The sequence below is a fragment of the Bos grunniens genome, chromosome 7 (genome assembly GCF_055505025.1).
Source record: "Bos grunniens cultivar Pamir isolate PY7600 chromosome 7, Bosgru_T2T1.0, whole genome shotgun sequence".
NCBI lineage: Eukaryota > Metazoa > Chordata > Mammalia > Artiodactyla > Bovidae > Bos > Bos grunniens.
In genome coordinates, this window is record NC_141171.1 from 75,202,554 (window position 1) to 75,220,402 (window position 17,849).

General features: G+C 40.4%; 1 protein-coding gene across 8 annotated transcripts in view; it reads left to right on the forward strand.

The window, feature by feature from the left end:
• LOC147369840 (hyaluronan mediated motility receptor-like) overlaps positions 1-5,535 on the forward strand; it is a 33,578-nt gene extending 28,043 nt beyond the window's left edge. For 6 of the 8 annotated variants that reach the window (XM_086413770.1, XM_086413778.1, XM_086413774.1 and 3 more), the window contains 3 exons: positions 155-331; positions 3,499-3,661; positions 4,602-5,535. In XM_086413770.1, coding sequence (XP_086269896.1) covers positions 155-331; positions 3,499-3,661; positions 4,602-4,621 — 360 coding nt within the window. In that variant the 3' untranslated portion in view covers positions 4,622-5,535. The remainder of the gene's footprint in view (positions 1-154; positions 332-3,498; positions 3,662-4,601) is intronic. The other 2 variants (XM_086413771.1, XM_086413773.1) reach the window with 1 other exon arrangement.
• The last annotated feature ends 12,314 nt before the right edge of the window (positions 5,536-17,849 follow it).

Sequence of the window (17,849 nt, forward strand, 5' to 3'; positions counted from 1 at the left end):
AGCCTGCAGTCTTCTGCAGTCTTAGCCACTGGACCACCAGGGAAGTCCTGTCTTGCCTTTTTACTTTCTTTCATTTTATTTTCCTTGTAGTTAATACGAGTTAAGTAGGATTTAATAGTTTTAAGTCTTAACTTCACAAAAAAATCTTTTTCAGCTACAACTGGATGCATTTGAAGCAGAGAAACAGGCTTTGTTGAATGAACATGGTGCGGCTCAGGAACAACTAAATAATCTAAGAGATTCATATGCCAAATTATTGGGTCATCAGAATCTAAAGCAGAAAATCAAGCATGTTGTGAAATTGAAAGATGAAAATAGCAATCTCAAATCGGTTTGTAAAGTCACGTTTACTTTTGTTGATACTGGGGTGGGTGGTTTTTATTTATCAGGGTAATACTGACTTCATAAAATGAGTTGGCAAGTGTTTCACCTTTTCTATTTATGGAATAGTTCGTGAATTATTGATATTAATTCTTTACTGAATGTGTAGTGGAATTCAGTGGTGAAGGCATCTGGACCTGGACTTTTCTCTGTGGATGGTTTTTGATCAATAATTTAATCTCTTCACTTGTTATAATAGGTCCATTCAGATTGACTATTTCAACTTAAAACCCATGGGATGCAGCAAAAGCAGTTCTTACAGGGAAGTTTATAGCAATACAGTCCTACCTCGGATTGACTATTTCTTCTTGAGACAATTTCAGTAGTTTGTGTCTTTCTAGGAATATGTCCATTTCATTTTCTGATGTGTTGATTCACAATTGTGTGCCATATTCCCTTACATTCCTTTTTATTTTGATAATATCAGTAGCAATGGCCCCTCTTTCATTTCTGTTTGTAGGAATTTGAGTCTACTCCCTTTTTTTTTAAGTTCCTTCACTTCAAATGTTTATAATGGCTTTAAACCCTTTTTTGGATAAATTTGATATTGGGTTACTCTCTTGGGCAGTTGTTGTTGCCTGCTTTTCCCCAGTATATAAATCATGCTTTCCTGTTTGCGTACTTTGTAATTTTTCGGTTAGAAAATGGATGTTTTAGACAATATATTGTAGTACCTCTGGGTACTGCCGTTCCCTTGCAAGTATGTTGTTATTTTCTTGTTTAGTGAAGTCTGTTCGTCCTCCCCATCCCCCACTAGTTTGTGCCTCTGATGTTGCTTCTGAGGGAGGTTCAGTTTGGGGTGTGTACACAGTCACCCTGAGATGACGCTGGTTTGGGTAAGGCTGCCTCCTTCTCTCCCTGATCACACATAGTTGCTGGCTTATCCCCCTGTTATTTTCAACATTGCCCCAGGTCATAAATTCCTCTACAGATTCAGTTCAGTTCAGTTCAGTTCAGTCTAGTCTCTCAGTCGTGTCCGACTCTTTGCGACCCCATGAGTCAAGGCACGCCAGGCCTCCCTGTCCATCACCAACTCCCAGAGTTCACTCAGACTCACATCCATCGAGTCAGTGATGCCATCCAGCCATCTCATCCTCTCTCGTCCCCTTCTCCTCCTGCCCCCAATCCCTCCCAGCATCAGAGTCTTTTCCAATGAGTCAACTCTTCACATGAGGTGGCCAAAGTACTGGAATTTCAGCTTTAGCATCATTCCTTCCAAAGAAATCCCAGGGCTGATCTCCTTCAGAATGGACTGGTTGGATTTCCTTGCAGTCCAAGGGACTCTCAAGAGTCTTCTCCAACACCACAGTTCAAAAGCATCAATACTTTGGTGCTCAGCTTTCTTCACAGTCCAAGTCTCACATCCATACATGACCACAGGAAAAACCATAGCCTTGACTAGACGAACCTTTGTTGGCAAAGTAATGTCTCTGCTTTTGAATATGCTATCTAGGTTGGTCATAACTTTTCTTCCAGGGAGTAAGCGCCTTTTAATTTCATGGCTGCAGTCACCATCTTCAGTGATTTTGGAGCCCCCAAAAATAAAGTCTGACACTGTTTCCACTGTTTCCGCATCTATTTCCCATGAAGTGATGGGACCAGATGCCATGATCTTCGTTTTCTGAATGTTGAGCTTTAAGCCAACTTTTTCACTCTCCTCTTTCACCTTCATCAAGAGGCTTTTTAGTTCCTCTTCACTTTTTGCCATAATGGTGGTGTCATCTGCATATCTGAGGTTATTGATATTTCTCCTGGCAATCTTGATTCCAGCTTGTGCTTCTTCCAGTCCAGCATTTCTCATGATGTACTCTGCATAGAAGTTAAATAAGCAGGGTGACAATATACAGCCTTGACGTACTCCTTTTCCTATTTGGAACCAGCCTGTTGTTCCATGTCCAGTTCTAACTCTACAGATTAATCCAATCTAATTCTGGTTCCTTTGTTGGAACTGTGTTTTAGGTCAGTGATTGGCTTTGTTCTGGCTACAGGAGGGCTCCTCCCACCTGTCTTATTCAACACTTCTCTTCTACAAACTAGTCAGCTTACAGTTTAGCCCAGTTTTTAATCACTTCCCATTCCCTTGCACCACACAGCCTCTACTGTTCTTAAGGGCACCCTTCAGCTTGAAGTGCTCTAAGCTCTGTTGTAAGTGAAGTCACTATCTCTGGGAATAAATTAGGAGCTCTGTGTTCTCCTCCTAGTCATAATTTCTGAGACAAGGCTTCAGATCTGGATTTGGGAACAATGGCAAGCTTTCCTCTGAGTGACACCTATGTCCCTGTAGCTGGATGTTTAGTAGACTTGGGGAGAGGGAGATGAGCAATCTGAGGGTTTCTCACTTTGCCTCTGTTGGCTTGGAACCATCATCTCATGAGGCAGGTAAAGGGTGATCAGGGTCTGGGTATTTTCAGCACTCTGCACCTTGGTTTCTTGAAAGAAAAGACCTACACACACACCTCTCAGCCACATTTTCTGTGGTTCAGATCAAGGAAGAGGCTAGGGGCAAGATGAGAGATACTGACATCCTGCTCCTCTTGGCAGGAGAAGCCTCTGACTGGGAGCAGGGAGAGGAAGGAACCCTCTGCTCCGGTCTGCAGAGGTCTGATGTGGAGTCTCTGCTTTGCTAAGCAAGGACTAGGGTGAGAGGGAACAGGATTGGTTCAAAGACAACAGGACATTGCCTTTTTTAAAAAACAAAAAGCACTTTTGTGGATCTGCTTGAATTGTTTCTTCACTTGCTATTTTACCTTAAGGCTATTTATAGAGGCTTTAAGTAGTTGCTTTTTTGGTAATTTTTTATGTCACTAGGGAGCAAGTCATCAGAGCTTCTCATGCTGTCTCACCAGTAGTGAATCTCAGCATTTAATTTGGTATTGAACTTTTATCAGAAATACAACTTTGTACCTATAGAGGGACAGGAAGATTTAAATAACTTGTTATCTTCTTTGTCATAGTTGTTCATTTTGTAATTTATAGTCTGAAAGCCTGTATGCAGTAGGCTTTTGCCATCAAGGTCTGAAAAAAGAGCAACTGTGGAATTGTCAGTAATGTCGGTAGCACATTTCACCAACATGATCTTCTATAATTATTTACGGACTGTGTTTTTTCTTACGATAGGAGGTGTTAAAACTCCGTGCTCAGCTTACTAAAAGAAAACAAAGTGAAGCAAAACTTCAGGAGGAATTGAATAAAGTTCTGGGTATCAAACACTTTGATCCTTCAAAGGCTTTTCTTCATGAAAGTAAAGAAAATTTTGTTCCCAAAACTCCATTAAAAGAAGGTAAGAAATGAGTAAACATACAGAACTGTCATCTTCCTTTGGATTTGCTTTCACAGCACTGAGCAAGTTATCTATCTTTATGAACTGTGAAAATCTGTTAACAGTTTCTGATATCTTATATCTTTCTTGAAAACTTGTCGTACTTCTTTCTCTATTTTTTTATATTTATTTACTTATTTGTTTGGCCATGTGGCTTAGTTGCAACACGCAGGATCTTTAGTTGTGGCATGCAAACTCTTAAGTTGCAGCATGTAGGATCTAGTTCCCTGACCAGGGATTGAACCCAGGGCCCCTGCGTAGGGAGTGTGGAGTCTTAGCCACTAGACCACTAGGGAAGTCCCCTTGTCTGCCATTTTTGCTCACACCCACTCCCTACCAGAAATAATCCCTCTATCACACCCTTGACATTTTGTAACCTAAACATCCAATTTGTAATTTTGGAGAAGTAGATTTTTGTTTCTTTCTTTTATTTTACTTATTCCCTTTATTTTTGGCTGCACTGGGTCTTTGTTGCCGCTCTTGGCCTTTCCCTAGTTGTGGTGAGTGGAGGCTACTCTTCACTGCGGTGTGAGGGTTTCTTATTGCGGTGGCTTCTTTTGTTGCGGAACACAGGCTCAGTAGTTGTGGCACACAGGCTTAGTTGCTCCTTGGCATATCGAATCTTCCTAGACCAGAAATTGAACCCGTGTCCCCTACACTGGCAAGTGGATATCTATCCACTATACTACCGGAGAAGTCCATTTTTCTCTCTCTCTTGACTACAATCTCTCTATCTTTGACAATAAACTGAAATTGGCTGAAATAGCAAATGAAGAAATATAAATAAAATGCTAGTATTGCTTCATCTTCCTTAGAGAAGGTAAACTGCTTTTTGTTCATAATGACCGATGCATTAGTTTTAATTTAGAAAACTAACACTGCTGTTTAATACTCCTTCCAGGCAATACAAACTGCTCCTGAGCTCTTAGTGGAGTTTCAAGAATCATGCAAGTAAACATCTGAAAAACCTGTTGAAGATTATTTTGTTCTTACTATTTTTTATTATTATTATTTTGCTTACTATTGTGTTTATAATATTTTTAATACTCTTATTTAATACTAACTTCCTGTCCTTACATAGGTGAAAGGAAGTTTGACCGTTTTTACCAGTGTTCTCTGACATTCTAGTTACAATAGTCAGTACTTCCTCCTTGATGCTCACCCTTATTATCTCATTCTTAATGTTCTGATGCTTTCCAGCTTTGCTCACTCATCCCATCAAATCAGTAGTCTTTTAAAAATCATTCTCATACTATCATTTCCCTATTCTGAAACCTTAGGTTTTTTTTAATTTGATGCTGAAGACCTTTTCTAGTCTGAATCTCTTATGCTAGGCTAAAATACCTTGGCTTGTTCTTGCCTCTACTTTAATTCTCCTAATAATGTTCATTCTGTCCCAACCATCATCCGTTTATCCAGTTCAAATAAGAAATAGAGGCAAGCTTTTTTCCATAGTTATCTCTTACCAAAGCCACTGAGTTGGTTAATAATTTGCAGATTTCTAGACCCCATCCCAGTCCTCTTAAATTACAATCTGTTTTGGTCTAGAAATCTGATTTTTTTTTCTCATAAACAGCAGTTAATTCTAAGAAACTCAGCTTGTAACCTCTTTTTTGCCACACCACACACCAAGTGTGGAATCTTAGTTCCTGACTGGGGATCGAACCCATGCTTCCTGCATTGGAACCACGGAGTCATAACCACAGGACTGCTGGGGAAGTCGCTGCTCATAACCTCCTTAGAGAATTCGTCTAGCTGCTTAACATCTGTCTGATTCCTGGGTGTTTGATTAATATTTATGTATCATGAAATAAAATTACATGTTAAGTCACTGACCCAATTATACAACTTGTATTATGTGAAATCACTTAATGCTTCTATTTAAGGTGCATTTATTGTCCCTGCCCTCCTCTCCCCATATTGTTTGCAGAACCACTAATGGTATTAATAGTATACTACTTAGAAAGTGGTCATTCTCCACCTAAAATACCTGATCTACACAGTTGGTATATTATAAGTCACCTTTTTGTCATGTTTCCCCATTGATGGACCAACAGCGACTATTTTAATCAGGATAACTTTTCTTAATAAATTATTTTATTAGATCTTAATACATAGTTAAGTTCAAAGGAAATGTAGAAATTAGAAAAACTGTCAAATAAAATGGAATCATTCAAGATTTCTGCTTTTAGCCAAGATGAAGTAACATGGATCAGATTTATTGCTCCTCCCACCCTACACACACACACACACACGCATGCACGTGCACCCTAAAACTCTCCAAGAAAGACAAAATATATAAAAGAATGATTTTCATGATGTTAAACATTAAAAAAAAAAAATCCCTAAGACATGGGGAAAATCAAGGTGAATCCTACAATTCATCCATGTTTACAGCCTTGAGAGAGTTTGCAAACATACATAAAAGGGAAACCCAGGCAAAGCCCAGCCAACTAACCGAGTTGAAAAGCCCGAAGTGCGATCTGCTGGGGAGACCAAAGATACTGGAGGCTGCAGGACAGAGTACTGAAAGGACAAAATTGCAGGAGAGAATTGTGGAGATACACAAAGGGTCCCTCAAGGAATCACCTGCATACTGACTAGGTAGGCATATGAGGAAACTGCCTGAAGCCTGGGGAAGAACCATCCCCCGAAATTAAAAGTAACAGTGCTCAAAGCTCACACAGGCTAGAAATACTGCCTGTTCCCACCAGCCTAACTTGAAAACCTCATGATTTATAGGGAACTGACTAGGATATGCAGAAGTTTTCAGTACTGGGGAATAATTAGTCCTAAAGTGAGCACTCTGGTACCACTTAACAAATCTTAAAAAAGGAAAACCCAAGAGGATCGATCCTTTCTAAGAAAATTATTACAATTTTGGAACAAAGCTCAAGAAACTGCATAGGTTTATAAAAATGTCAAGCACCCAAGAATGTAAGTTTTACAGTTTCTTAACATCCAATCAAAAGATCACTAGACATGCAGAGAGGCAGGAAACATCATCTCCTGAAGAGAAGATTCAATCAACCCAGAACTGAATTATCAGAGAACATCACAATGGCTATTTTATATATGCCACATATATCAAAACTTAGTGAAGATATTTAACATTAAAAAAGAATCCAAATTGAACTTGTAGAGATAAGAACTACAGTATATAAGAAAAAAAAAAAAAAACCCTCAATGGGAGTACAGAGAGAAGGCATTGCAAAAGGAAAGATTAGTGAACTTGAAAACATAGCAATAGGCACTATCCAAAATGAAACACAGAAATGAGGTTCAAAAAACGAGCAGAACACCAATGTACTCTGGGACAACTTCAAGCAGCCTAATGTAATCAGAGTTCCCAGAGGAGGGAAGGAGGGGACAGAAAAATCACTTCTGAAGAAGTAATGGTGGAAACGTTTCCAAATAGGAAAACTAGAACCCTAGGAACAATAAATATGAAACATCACAACTGCTGAAAAGCAGTGATAAAGAAAAATTGTCAACCTAAAACTATCTCAACAAAAATAGTTTTCAGAAGCAAGGATGAAAAATTATTTTCAGACATAAAAAAAACTTAATAGTCTCTTTAAAATATAATTGTTAAAAAGAACAGCAAGAGTATGGTCTGTAGTTTAGACATGTTTTAAATTACATAATGACAGCAATAGCTCAAAGCCTAGGAGGAGAAAATGGAAGAATATGATTGCAAGTTCTTTATACTATATGTAAAGTAGAATAATGTTACTTGAAGACAGACTGTGGTAACTTAATAATACATACTATAAACCCTAATACAATCACTAAAATAAAGCACTTGTCAATAAGTCAACATATAAAGAGTCAATTCAAAAGGCAGAAAAAAAGGAAAACAACAGATGAGTCAAAAAGAAATTAATATAATTAAATTTAATCATATTGACAGTCATATTAATGTAAATGGTCTTTACTTCAATTAAAATGCAGAAATGATCAAATTGGATTACAAAGCAAGATGACTATATGCTGCCTACAAAAATGCACTTCATGTATAATGACAGAAATAAGGTCAAAAATACAAGGATGTTAAAAGATACACCAAGCTAAAGGGATAGGAAGACCTAGTCCCTCCTTCCCCTGACAAACACCCTAATTCAACAACAGTACGGAGACAGATTCCCTTTGGAAATGGGGAAACAATAGTCTCTCCAACAAATAACGTTGGGAAAATTGTATATCCAAATGCAAAAGAATGAAATTGGAACCTTACCTTACACTATACACAAAAATCAACTCAAAAAGGATTAAAGGCTTAAACGTAAAACCTTAAACTAAAACTACCATAACAAACCATGGAAAACACTTTTATGACATTGGTCTTAGCCGCGATTTCTTGGTTGTGATACCAAAGGTCAGTCAAGAAAAACAAAAATGGACAAGTAGGACTGCATCCAACTAAAAAAGTTTCTGCCTAACAAGTGTGGGCAAGGAAGTGTTACACACTGTTGGAAATTTAAAATGGTGCAACACTATGGAAAGTATGATGGAACTTTCTCAAAAAAAATTAAAAATGGAACTACCATGAAAGTCACTCAGTTGTGCCCGACTCTTTGTGACCCAATGGACAGTATCCCACCAGGCTCCTCTGGAGCTGGATACTGCAGTGGGTTGTATCTTCCCGACCGAGGGATCAAACCCAAGTCTCCTGCATTGCAGGCAGACTTTACCAACTGAGCCACCAGGGAAGCCAATGTCCAGCAACCTCACTTATGTATATTTATCCCAAATAATTGAAATTGGAATCTCAAAGAGATACTTACACCTTCATGTTTATTGCATTGTTATTCACAATAGCTAAGATGTGGGAATGGATGAACAAAATGTGGTAATATACCTGTAGTGGAATATTATAAAGCCTTTAGAAAGAAGGAAATCCTGCCACGTGCAAAAAATGGATGAACCTTGAGAAGATTATGCCAAGTAAACTTAGCCAAACACCAGAGGACAGAAACTGCATGATTCCACTTAACATGAGGTATCTAAAATATCCAGAATCACTGAAGCAAAGAGTACAGTGGTGGTTGTCAGGGCCTGGGTGGCAGAGGAAATGTTGCTGTTCCGTCACTCAGTCGTGTCCGACTCTTTGCAGCCTCATGGACTGCAACATGCCAGGCTTCCCTGTCCTTCACCATCTCCCCAAGCTTGCTCACTCATGTCCATTGAGTCAATGATGCCATCCAACCATCCATCATGGAAATGAGGAAATGAGTTGCTAATTAACAGGCATAAAGTCTCAGTTGTGTAAGGTAAGTTCTAGAGACCCGCTCTACAACATCATACCTATAATTAAAATACTGTATTTTACACTTTAAAATTTTCTAGAGGGTAAATTTGTTAAATGTTCTTACCACACACACACACACACAAGATGATGTGCCAAGATTATGCTAACAGATTGAAAACAGAAACTAGAGTGGCTGTATTAATATCAGACAAAATAGATTTCTTAGCAAAGAATATTACCAAGAATATGTTTCATGTGATAATGATAAATGAATCCGTTCATCAGGAGGCCAAAATAAACATTTATGTAGCCAATGATAGTCTGAAAATACATGAGTCAAAAAATTGATAGATTTACAACGAGAAATAGAAAAATCTAATTACATAGATATATCAATAGCCTCCCTCAAATTGTAGAACAAATAGAAAACTGGAAAGAATATAGAAGATTTAAAAAATATTCTGAACCAACTTGATCAAATTGGTGTTTACAGAAATCCCCTAACACGAGCAGAATATTTTGTAAGTGAGCACAAGAATTTGCCAAGATTGACTATTTATACACTGGGTCATGAAAACAGTCTCTATAAATTTAAATGGATTCCAGTCATACCAAGGGTGTTGTCCATTGACAATGGAATTGAATTAGAAGTCAATAACATAAGTCTCTGGAAAATCCATAAATAGTTGGAAATCAATTATCACACTACTAAATGAGATATTGGTCAAAGAATAAATCTGAAAGGAAAATAGAAACTATTTTGAATAGATTGAAAATGAAGACACAATATATCAAAGCTTGTAGAATGCTGCTAAAGCAGATTTAGAGCAAAATTACCTCACTGGTGGCCTTTATTTCCAAAAAAGAAAGGTTTCAGATCAATGAACTCTTAATGTAGAAATAAGTAAAAGAGCAATTTAAAACCAAAATAAGTAGGGGGAAAAGAAGAATAAAGGTCAGAGGAGAAATCGGTAAGCTACAAAACAAAAGTAAAGATCAATGAAAAATATTTAATTGAAAACCAATAAAAGTGATAAACCTCTAGCTAATCAAGAATATAAAAATACATAAACTACCAGTATCAGCAGTAAGAAAGGTAACAATATTACTTTTGTGGGTGATGGATACATTCACTATCTTGATTATGGTGATGATTTTATCGGTATATATTGTACATATCCTTGTTGCTCTCGCCGTAACGAAGACCCAGCACAGCCAAAGTCAATAAATTAGTTTTTGAAAGTAGTTCATTTTGAAACAAGTTTTAATATTGAGATTATTTTCTCAATATTGGGCTACTGTTTTGTTTTGTTTTGTTTTCCTTTATCAAACTGGGCTACTGATTTTAAGTGGCTTTATTTATTTACCTGAAGACCTTTTTTGGAGGGTCTTTGGGGATTAGTTTTATCTTTTATTGATGTAAGACCTATTTATTTTTACATGCATTATTCTTAGTTTACATTTGTTCAAAGAAAACTAGTTTTCAACCTTTGAAAATCTGGAACTTTATTGGGGGGAATTGGGAGGTTCAGAATGTGTTTGTTTTTTAATCATTAATGGAAGAAAATCCCTTAAGGGAAAAAAATATGCCCATTAAACATTTTGTAGATGCTAATGATTTCTTCCCTTTCAAAAATATGAGGACAATGGGACAGTTATTAGGAGGAATCTATGCTACCACTTCGGAGAAGGCAATGGCACCCCACTCCAATACTCTTGCCTGGAAAATCCCATGGACGGAGGAGCCTGGTGGGCTGTAGTCCATGGGGTTGCTAAGAGTTGGACACACTTTCACTTTTCACTTTCATGCACTGGAGAAGGAAATGGCAACCCACTCTGGTGTTCTTGCCTGGAGAATCCCCAGGATGGGGGAGCCAGGTGGGCTGCCCTCTGTGGGGTTGCACAGAGTCGGACATGACTGAAGTGACTTAGCAGTAGCAGCAGCATGCTACCACTTGTATGATGGTTTTAGACTGAGAACATCAAGTCCCAACACCTAACCCCATCCCAATTCCAGCATTATACAATCCTTCAAGTATGAAATAATTAACATCACCTTTATCTCACTGTATAAAATATAAAATTCCATTTATTAGCAGTTTTAACTGATATTTGGATCAGCTTCAAAGTGTATTCCGAGGGTGTTGCTAACACCACTGCAGAGGGCCTATAATTTCTGAGAGGTAATTTTTTTTTCTTTTGTCTTTTGGCTGTGCTGGATCTTTGTTGCTGAGGGGGTTTTCTCCAGTTGCAGTGCACAGGCTTCTGATTGCTGTGGCTTCTCTTGTGAAGCACGGTCTCAGGCGAGAGAGCTTCGGTAGTTGTGGCACACAGGCTCAGTAGTTGTGGTGCCTGGGCCCACTTGCCCTGAGGCATGTGGAATCTTCCCTGACCAGGCATCAAACCTCTGTCCTCACATTTCATAGTTCTTAACCACTGGACCATCAGGGAAGTCCTATCAGGGTTTCTTAAATCTGCTAGAGGCTATAGAAATAACCAAGACAATGCCTAACTTCAAAGTTACAGTATAGCAAGAAAACAGTCAAGCATAAATGTAAAATTACAAACTGATTTAACTACTCTGAAGAAAAAGGAACACTGCTTAAATAGTATAAGGATAAACAGAGGTACAGAATATAGTAAAGAACAGCAGGAGTTACACCAACTACATGGGTGAGTGGCCAATGAGGTGTTCCATAAAGTTGTTAATAATAATAACAATAATAATAACAGTAGTAGCCGTAGTAGTGGAGAAGGCAATGGCAACCCACTGGAAAATCCCATGGGTGGAGGAGCCTGGTGGGCTGTAGGCCATGGCGTTACTAAGAGTCAGGCATGACTGACCAACTTCACTTTCACTTTTCACTTTTATGCATTGGAGAAGGAAATGGCAACCCACTCCAGTGTTCTTGCCTGGAGAATCCCAGGGACAGAGGAGCCTAGTGGGCTGCCATCAATGGGGTCATACAGAGTCGGACACGACTGAAGCGACTTAGCAGCAGCAGCAGCCGTAGTAGTAGTCCTGGCTTTCTGCAAACAAAGACTATCTAAGGGGAAATTTTTAGGCCTTTTAGAATTCAGCTGTGGTAAGAAGAGGTGGCAAGAATACGCAGAAGAACTATACAAAAAAGATCTTCACGACCCAGATAATCACGATGGTGTGATCACTCATCTAGAGCCAGACATCCTGGAATGTGAAGTTAACTGGGCCTTAGAAAGCATCACTACGAACAAAGCTAGTGGAGGTGATGGAATTCCAGTTGAGCTCTTTCAAATCCTGAAACATGATGCTGTGAAAGTGCTGCACTCAATATGCCAGCACATTTGGAAAACTCAGCAGTGGCCACAAGACTGGAAAAGGTCAGTTTTCATTCCAATCCCAAAGAAAGGCAATGCCAAAGAATGCTCAAACTACCGCACAATGGCACTCATCTCACATGCTAGTAAAGTAATGCTCAAAATTCTCCAAGCCAGGCTTCAGCAATACGTGAACCGTGAACTTCCTGATGTTCAAGCTGGTTTTAGAAAAGGCAGAGGAACCAGAGATCAAATTGCCAACATCTGCTGGATCATGGAAAAAGCAAGAGAGTTCCAGAAAAACATCTATTTCTGCTTTATTGACTATGCCAAAGCCTTTGACTATGGATCACAATAAACTGTGGAAAATTCTGAAAGAGATGGGAATTTTCAGACCACCTGACCTGCCTCTTGAGAAACCTATATGCAGGTCAGGAAGCAACAGTTAGAACTGGACATGGAACAACAGACTGGTTCCAAATAGGAAAAGGAGTATGTCAAGGCTGTATATTGTCACCCTGCTTATTTAACTTCTATGCAGAGTACATCATGAGAAATGCTGGGCTGGAAGAAACACAAGCTGGAATCAAGATTGCCAGGAGAAATATCTATAGCCTCAGATACACAGATGACACCACCATTATGGCAGAAAGTGAAGAGGAACTCAAAAGCCTCTTCATGAAAGTCAAAGTGGAGAGTGAAAAAGTTGGCTTAAAGCTCAACATTCAGAAAACGAAGATCATGGCATCCGGTCTCATCACTTCAGGGCAAATAGATGGGGAAACAGTGGAAACAGTGTCAGACTTTATTTTGGGGGGCTCCAAAATCATTGCAGGTGGTGACTGCAGCCATGAAATTAAAAGACACTTACTCCTTGGAAGGAAAGTTATGACCAACCTAGATAGCATATTCAAAAGCAGAGACATTACTTTGCCAACAAAGGTTCGTCTAGTCAAGGCTATGGTTTTTCCTGTGGTCATGTATGGATGTGAGACTTGGACTGTGAAGAAGGCTGAGTGCCAACGAATTGATGCCTTTGAACTGTGGTGTTGGAGAAGACTCTTGAGAGGCCCTTGGACTGCAAGGAGATCCAACCAGTCCATTCTGAAGGAGATCAGCCCTGGGATTTCTTTGGAAGGAATGATGCTAAAGCTGAAACTCCAGTACTTTGGCCACCTCATGGGAAGAGTTGACTCATTGGAAAAGACTCTGATTCTGGGAGGGATTGGGGGCAGGAGGAGAAGGGGACGACAGAGGATGAGATGGCTGGATGGCATCACTGACTCGATGGCTGTGAGTCTGAGTGAACTCTGGGAATTGGTGATGGACAGCGAGGCCTGGCGTGCTGCGATTCATGGGGTCGCAAAGAGTTGGACACGACTGAGCGACTGAACTGAACTGAACTGATGATTGGTTTGCATACCCAGGGAGTACCAGGCTAGAGTGTGTTGGAGGTGTGGATAAGGTCTCTTTAGAAGGAATGGCCTATCACTTCAGTTCAGTTCAGGCACTCAGTTGTGTCCGACTCTTTGCCACCCCATGAACTGCAACATGCCAGGCCTCCCTGTCCATCACCAACTCCCAGAGTTCACTCAAACTCACGTCCATCGAGTCAGCCATCTCATCCTCTGTCGTCCCCTTCTCCTCCTGCCCCCAATCCCTCCCAGCATCAGAGTCTTTTCCAATGAGTCAACTCTTCGCATGAGGTGGCCAAAGTATTGGAGTTTGAGCTTTAGCATCATTCCTTCCAAAGAACACCCAGGGCTGATCTCCTTTAGAATGGACTATACTTTGGCCTATTCCTTAAGCCTCTAAGCTTTTGCCTCAAGGTTTTTACCAAGGTTTTACCAAGCTTACTACAGGTAAAAATCCAAGTGCTGAGAAGCTTGGGCCCTGTCTCCTCCACTCAGGCCTTATATCTCTGTAACAGCCCTTAGGGCTTCCCTGGTGGCTTAGAGGGTAAAGCTTCTGCCTGCAATGTGGGAGACTTAGGTTCGATCCCTGAGTCGGGAAGATCTGGAGAAGGAAATGGTAACCCACTCTAGTACTCTTACCTGGAAAATCCCATGGACAGAGGAGCCTGGGAAGCTGCAGTCCATGGGGTCACTGAGTCAGACACAATTGAGTGACTTCACTCTTCCTTTAGTAGCCCACCATAATCACAGAAAACTAGCCAATCTGATCACATGGACCACAGCCTTGTCTAACTCAATGAAACTAAGCCATGCCATGTGGGGCCACCCAAGATGGGAGGGTCATGGTGGAGAGGTCTGACAGAATGTGGTCCACTGGAGAAGGGAATGGCAAACCACTTCAGTTTTCTTGCCTTGAGAACCCCATGTACAGTATGAAAAGGCAAAATCATAGGATACTGAAAGGGGAACTCCCCGGGTCGGTAGGTGCCCACTATGCTGCTGCAGATCAGTGGAGAAGTAACTCCAGAAAGAATGAAGGGATGCAGCCAAAGCAAAAACAATACCCAGCTGTGGATGTGACTGGTGATAGAAGCAAGGTCTGATGCTGTAAAGACTAGAATTGTATAGGAACCTGGAATGTCAGGTCCATGAATCAAGACAAATTGGAAGTGGTCAAACGAGATGGCAAGAGTGAATGTCAACATTCTAGGAATCAGCGACCTGAAATGGACTGGAATGGGTGAATTTAACTCAGATGACCATTATATCTACTACTGCGGGCAGGAATCCCTCAGAAGAAATGGAGTGGCCATCATGGTCAACAAAAGAGTCCGAAATACAGTACTTGGATGCAATCTCAAAAACGACAGAATGATCTCTGTTTGTTTACAAGGCAAACCTTTCAATATCACGGTAATCCAAGCCTATGCCCCAACAAGTAATGCTGAAGAAGCTGAAGTTGAACGGTTCTATGAAGATCTACAAGACCTTTTAGAACTAACACCCAAAAAATATGTCCTTTTCATTATAGGGGACTGGAATGCAAAAGTAGAAAGTCAAGAAACACCTGGAGTAACAGGCAAATTTGGCCTTGGTATACTGAATGAAGCAGGGAAAAGGCTAAGGGTTTTGCCAAGAGAATGCACTGGTCATAACAAACACCCTCTTCCAACAACACAAGGGAAAACTCTACATATGGACATCACCAGATGGTCAACACCGAAATCAGATTGATTATATTCGTTGCAGCCAAGATGGAGAAGCTCTATACAGTCAGCAAGAACAAGACCAGGAGCTGACTGTGGCTCAGATCATGAACTCCTTATTGCCAAATTCAGACTTAAATTGAAGAAAGTGGGAAAATCACTAGACCATTCAGGTATGACCTAAATCAAATCCCTTATGATTATACAGTGGAAGTGAGAAATAGATTGAAGGGACTAGATCTGATAGACAGAGTGCCTGATGAACTATGAACGGAGGTTCGTGACATTGTACAGGAGACAGAGATCAAAACCATCGCGTGGAAAAGAAATGCAAAAAAAGCAAAATGGCTGTCTTGGGAGGCCTTACAAATAGCTGTGAAAAGAAGAGAAGCAAAAAGCAAAAGAGAAAAGGAAAGATATAAGCATCTGAATGCAGAGTTCCAAAGAATAGCAAGGAGAGATAAGAAAGCCTTCCTCAGTGATCAATGCAAAGAAATAAGAGGAAAACAACAGAATGGGAAGGACTAGAGATCTCGGCAAGAAAATTAGAGATACCAAGGGAACATTTCATGCAAAAATGGGCTCAATAAAGGATAGAAATGGCATGGACCTAACAGAAGCAGAAGATGTTAAGAAGAGGTGGCAAGAATACACAGAAGAACTGTACAAAAAAGAGTTTCATGACCCAGATAATCACGATGGTGTGATCACTCACCTAGAGCCAGACATCCTGGAATGTGAAGTTAACTGGGTCTTAGAAAGCATCACTACGAACAAAGCTAGTGGAGGTGATGGAATTCCAGTTGAGCTCTTTCAAATCCTGAAAGATGATGCTGTGAAAGTGCTGCACTCAATATGCCAGCACATTTGGAAAACCCAGCAGTGGCCACAGGACTGGAAAAGGTCAGTTTTCATTCCAATCCCAAAGAAAGGCAATGCCAAAGAATGCTCAAACTACCACACAATTGCACTCATCTCACATGCTAGTAAAGTAATGCTCAAAATTCTCCAAGCCAGGCTTCAGCAATACGTGAACCATGAACTTCCTGATGTTCAAGCTGGTTTTAGAAAAGGCAGAGGAACCAGAGATCAAATTGCCAACATCCGCTGGCTCATCCAAAAAGCCAGAGAGTTCCAGAAAAACATCTATTTCTGCTTTATTGACTATGCCAAAGCCTTTGACTGTGTGGCTCACAATAAACTGTGGAAAATTCTGAAAGAGATGGGAATACCAGACCACCTGACCTGCCTCTTGAGAAACCTATATGCAGGTCAGGAAGCAACAGTTAGAACTGGACATGGAACAACAGACTGGTTCCAAATAGGAAAAGGAGTACGTCAAGGCTGTATATTGTCACCCTGTTTATTTAACTTCTATGCAGAGTACATCATGAGAAACGCTGGGCTGGAAGAAGCAGAAGCTGGAATCAAGATTGCCGGGAGAAATATCAATAACCTCAGATATGCAGATGACACCACCCTTATGGCAAAAAGTGAAGAGGAACTCAAAAGCCTCTTGATGAAAGTGAAAGAGGAAATTGAAAAAGTTGGCTTAAAGCTCAACATTCAGAAAACGAAGATCATGGCATCTGGTCCCATCGCTTCATGGCAAATAGATGGGGAAACAGTGGAAATAGTGTCAGACTTTATTTTGGGGGGCTCCAAAATCACTCTAGATGGTGACTGCAGCCATGAAATTAACAGACTCTTACTCCTTGGAAGGAAAGGTATGACCAACCCAGATAGCATATTCAAAAGGAGAAACATTACTTTGCCAACAAAGGTCTGTCTAGTCAAGGCTATGGTTTTTCCTGTGGTCATGTATGGATGTGAGAGTTAGACAGTGAAGAAAGCTGAGCGCGGAAGAATTGATGCTTTTGAACTGTGGTGTTGGAGAAGACTCTTGAGAGTCCCTTGGACTTCAAGGAGGTCCAACCAGTCCATTCTAAAGATGGGCCCTGGGTGTTTTCTGGAAGGAATGATGCTAAAGCTGAAACTCCAGTACTTTGGCCACCTCGTGGGAAGAGTTGACTCATTGGAAAACACTCTGATTCTGGGAGGGATTGGGGGCAGGAGGAGAAGGGGATGACAGAGGATGAGATGGCTGGATGGCATCACTGACTCAATGGATGTGAGTTTGAGTGAACTCCGGGAGTTGGTGATGGACAGGGAGGCCTGGCATGCTCAATTCATTGGGTCGCAGAGTCGGACACGACTGAGCGACTGAACTGAACTGAACTGATATCCCACCAGGAATGAATGAAAGTTCTAATTGCTCAAAATGCTTGTTAAAGTATAATGTTAGGGAAATTAAAACGGAATTACTTTTGTTCAGGCTTCAGAAGTCAGGGAGCAGGCCTCTGACCAATTTCTGACCTTGCCTGACCTCTGTCTGGATTCCAGTTGGCCTGCGAGTACACCAATTGTTACCAGCTAGTCTAGGGACAATTTAGATAAGAAAGGGAATAGATATTGAAATT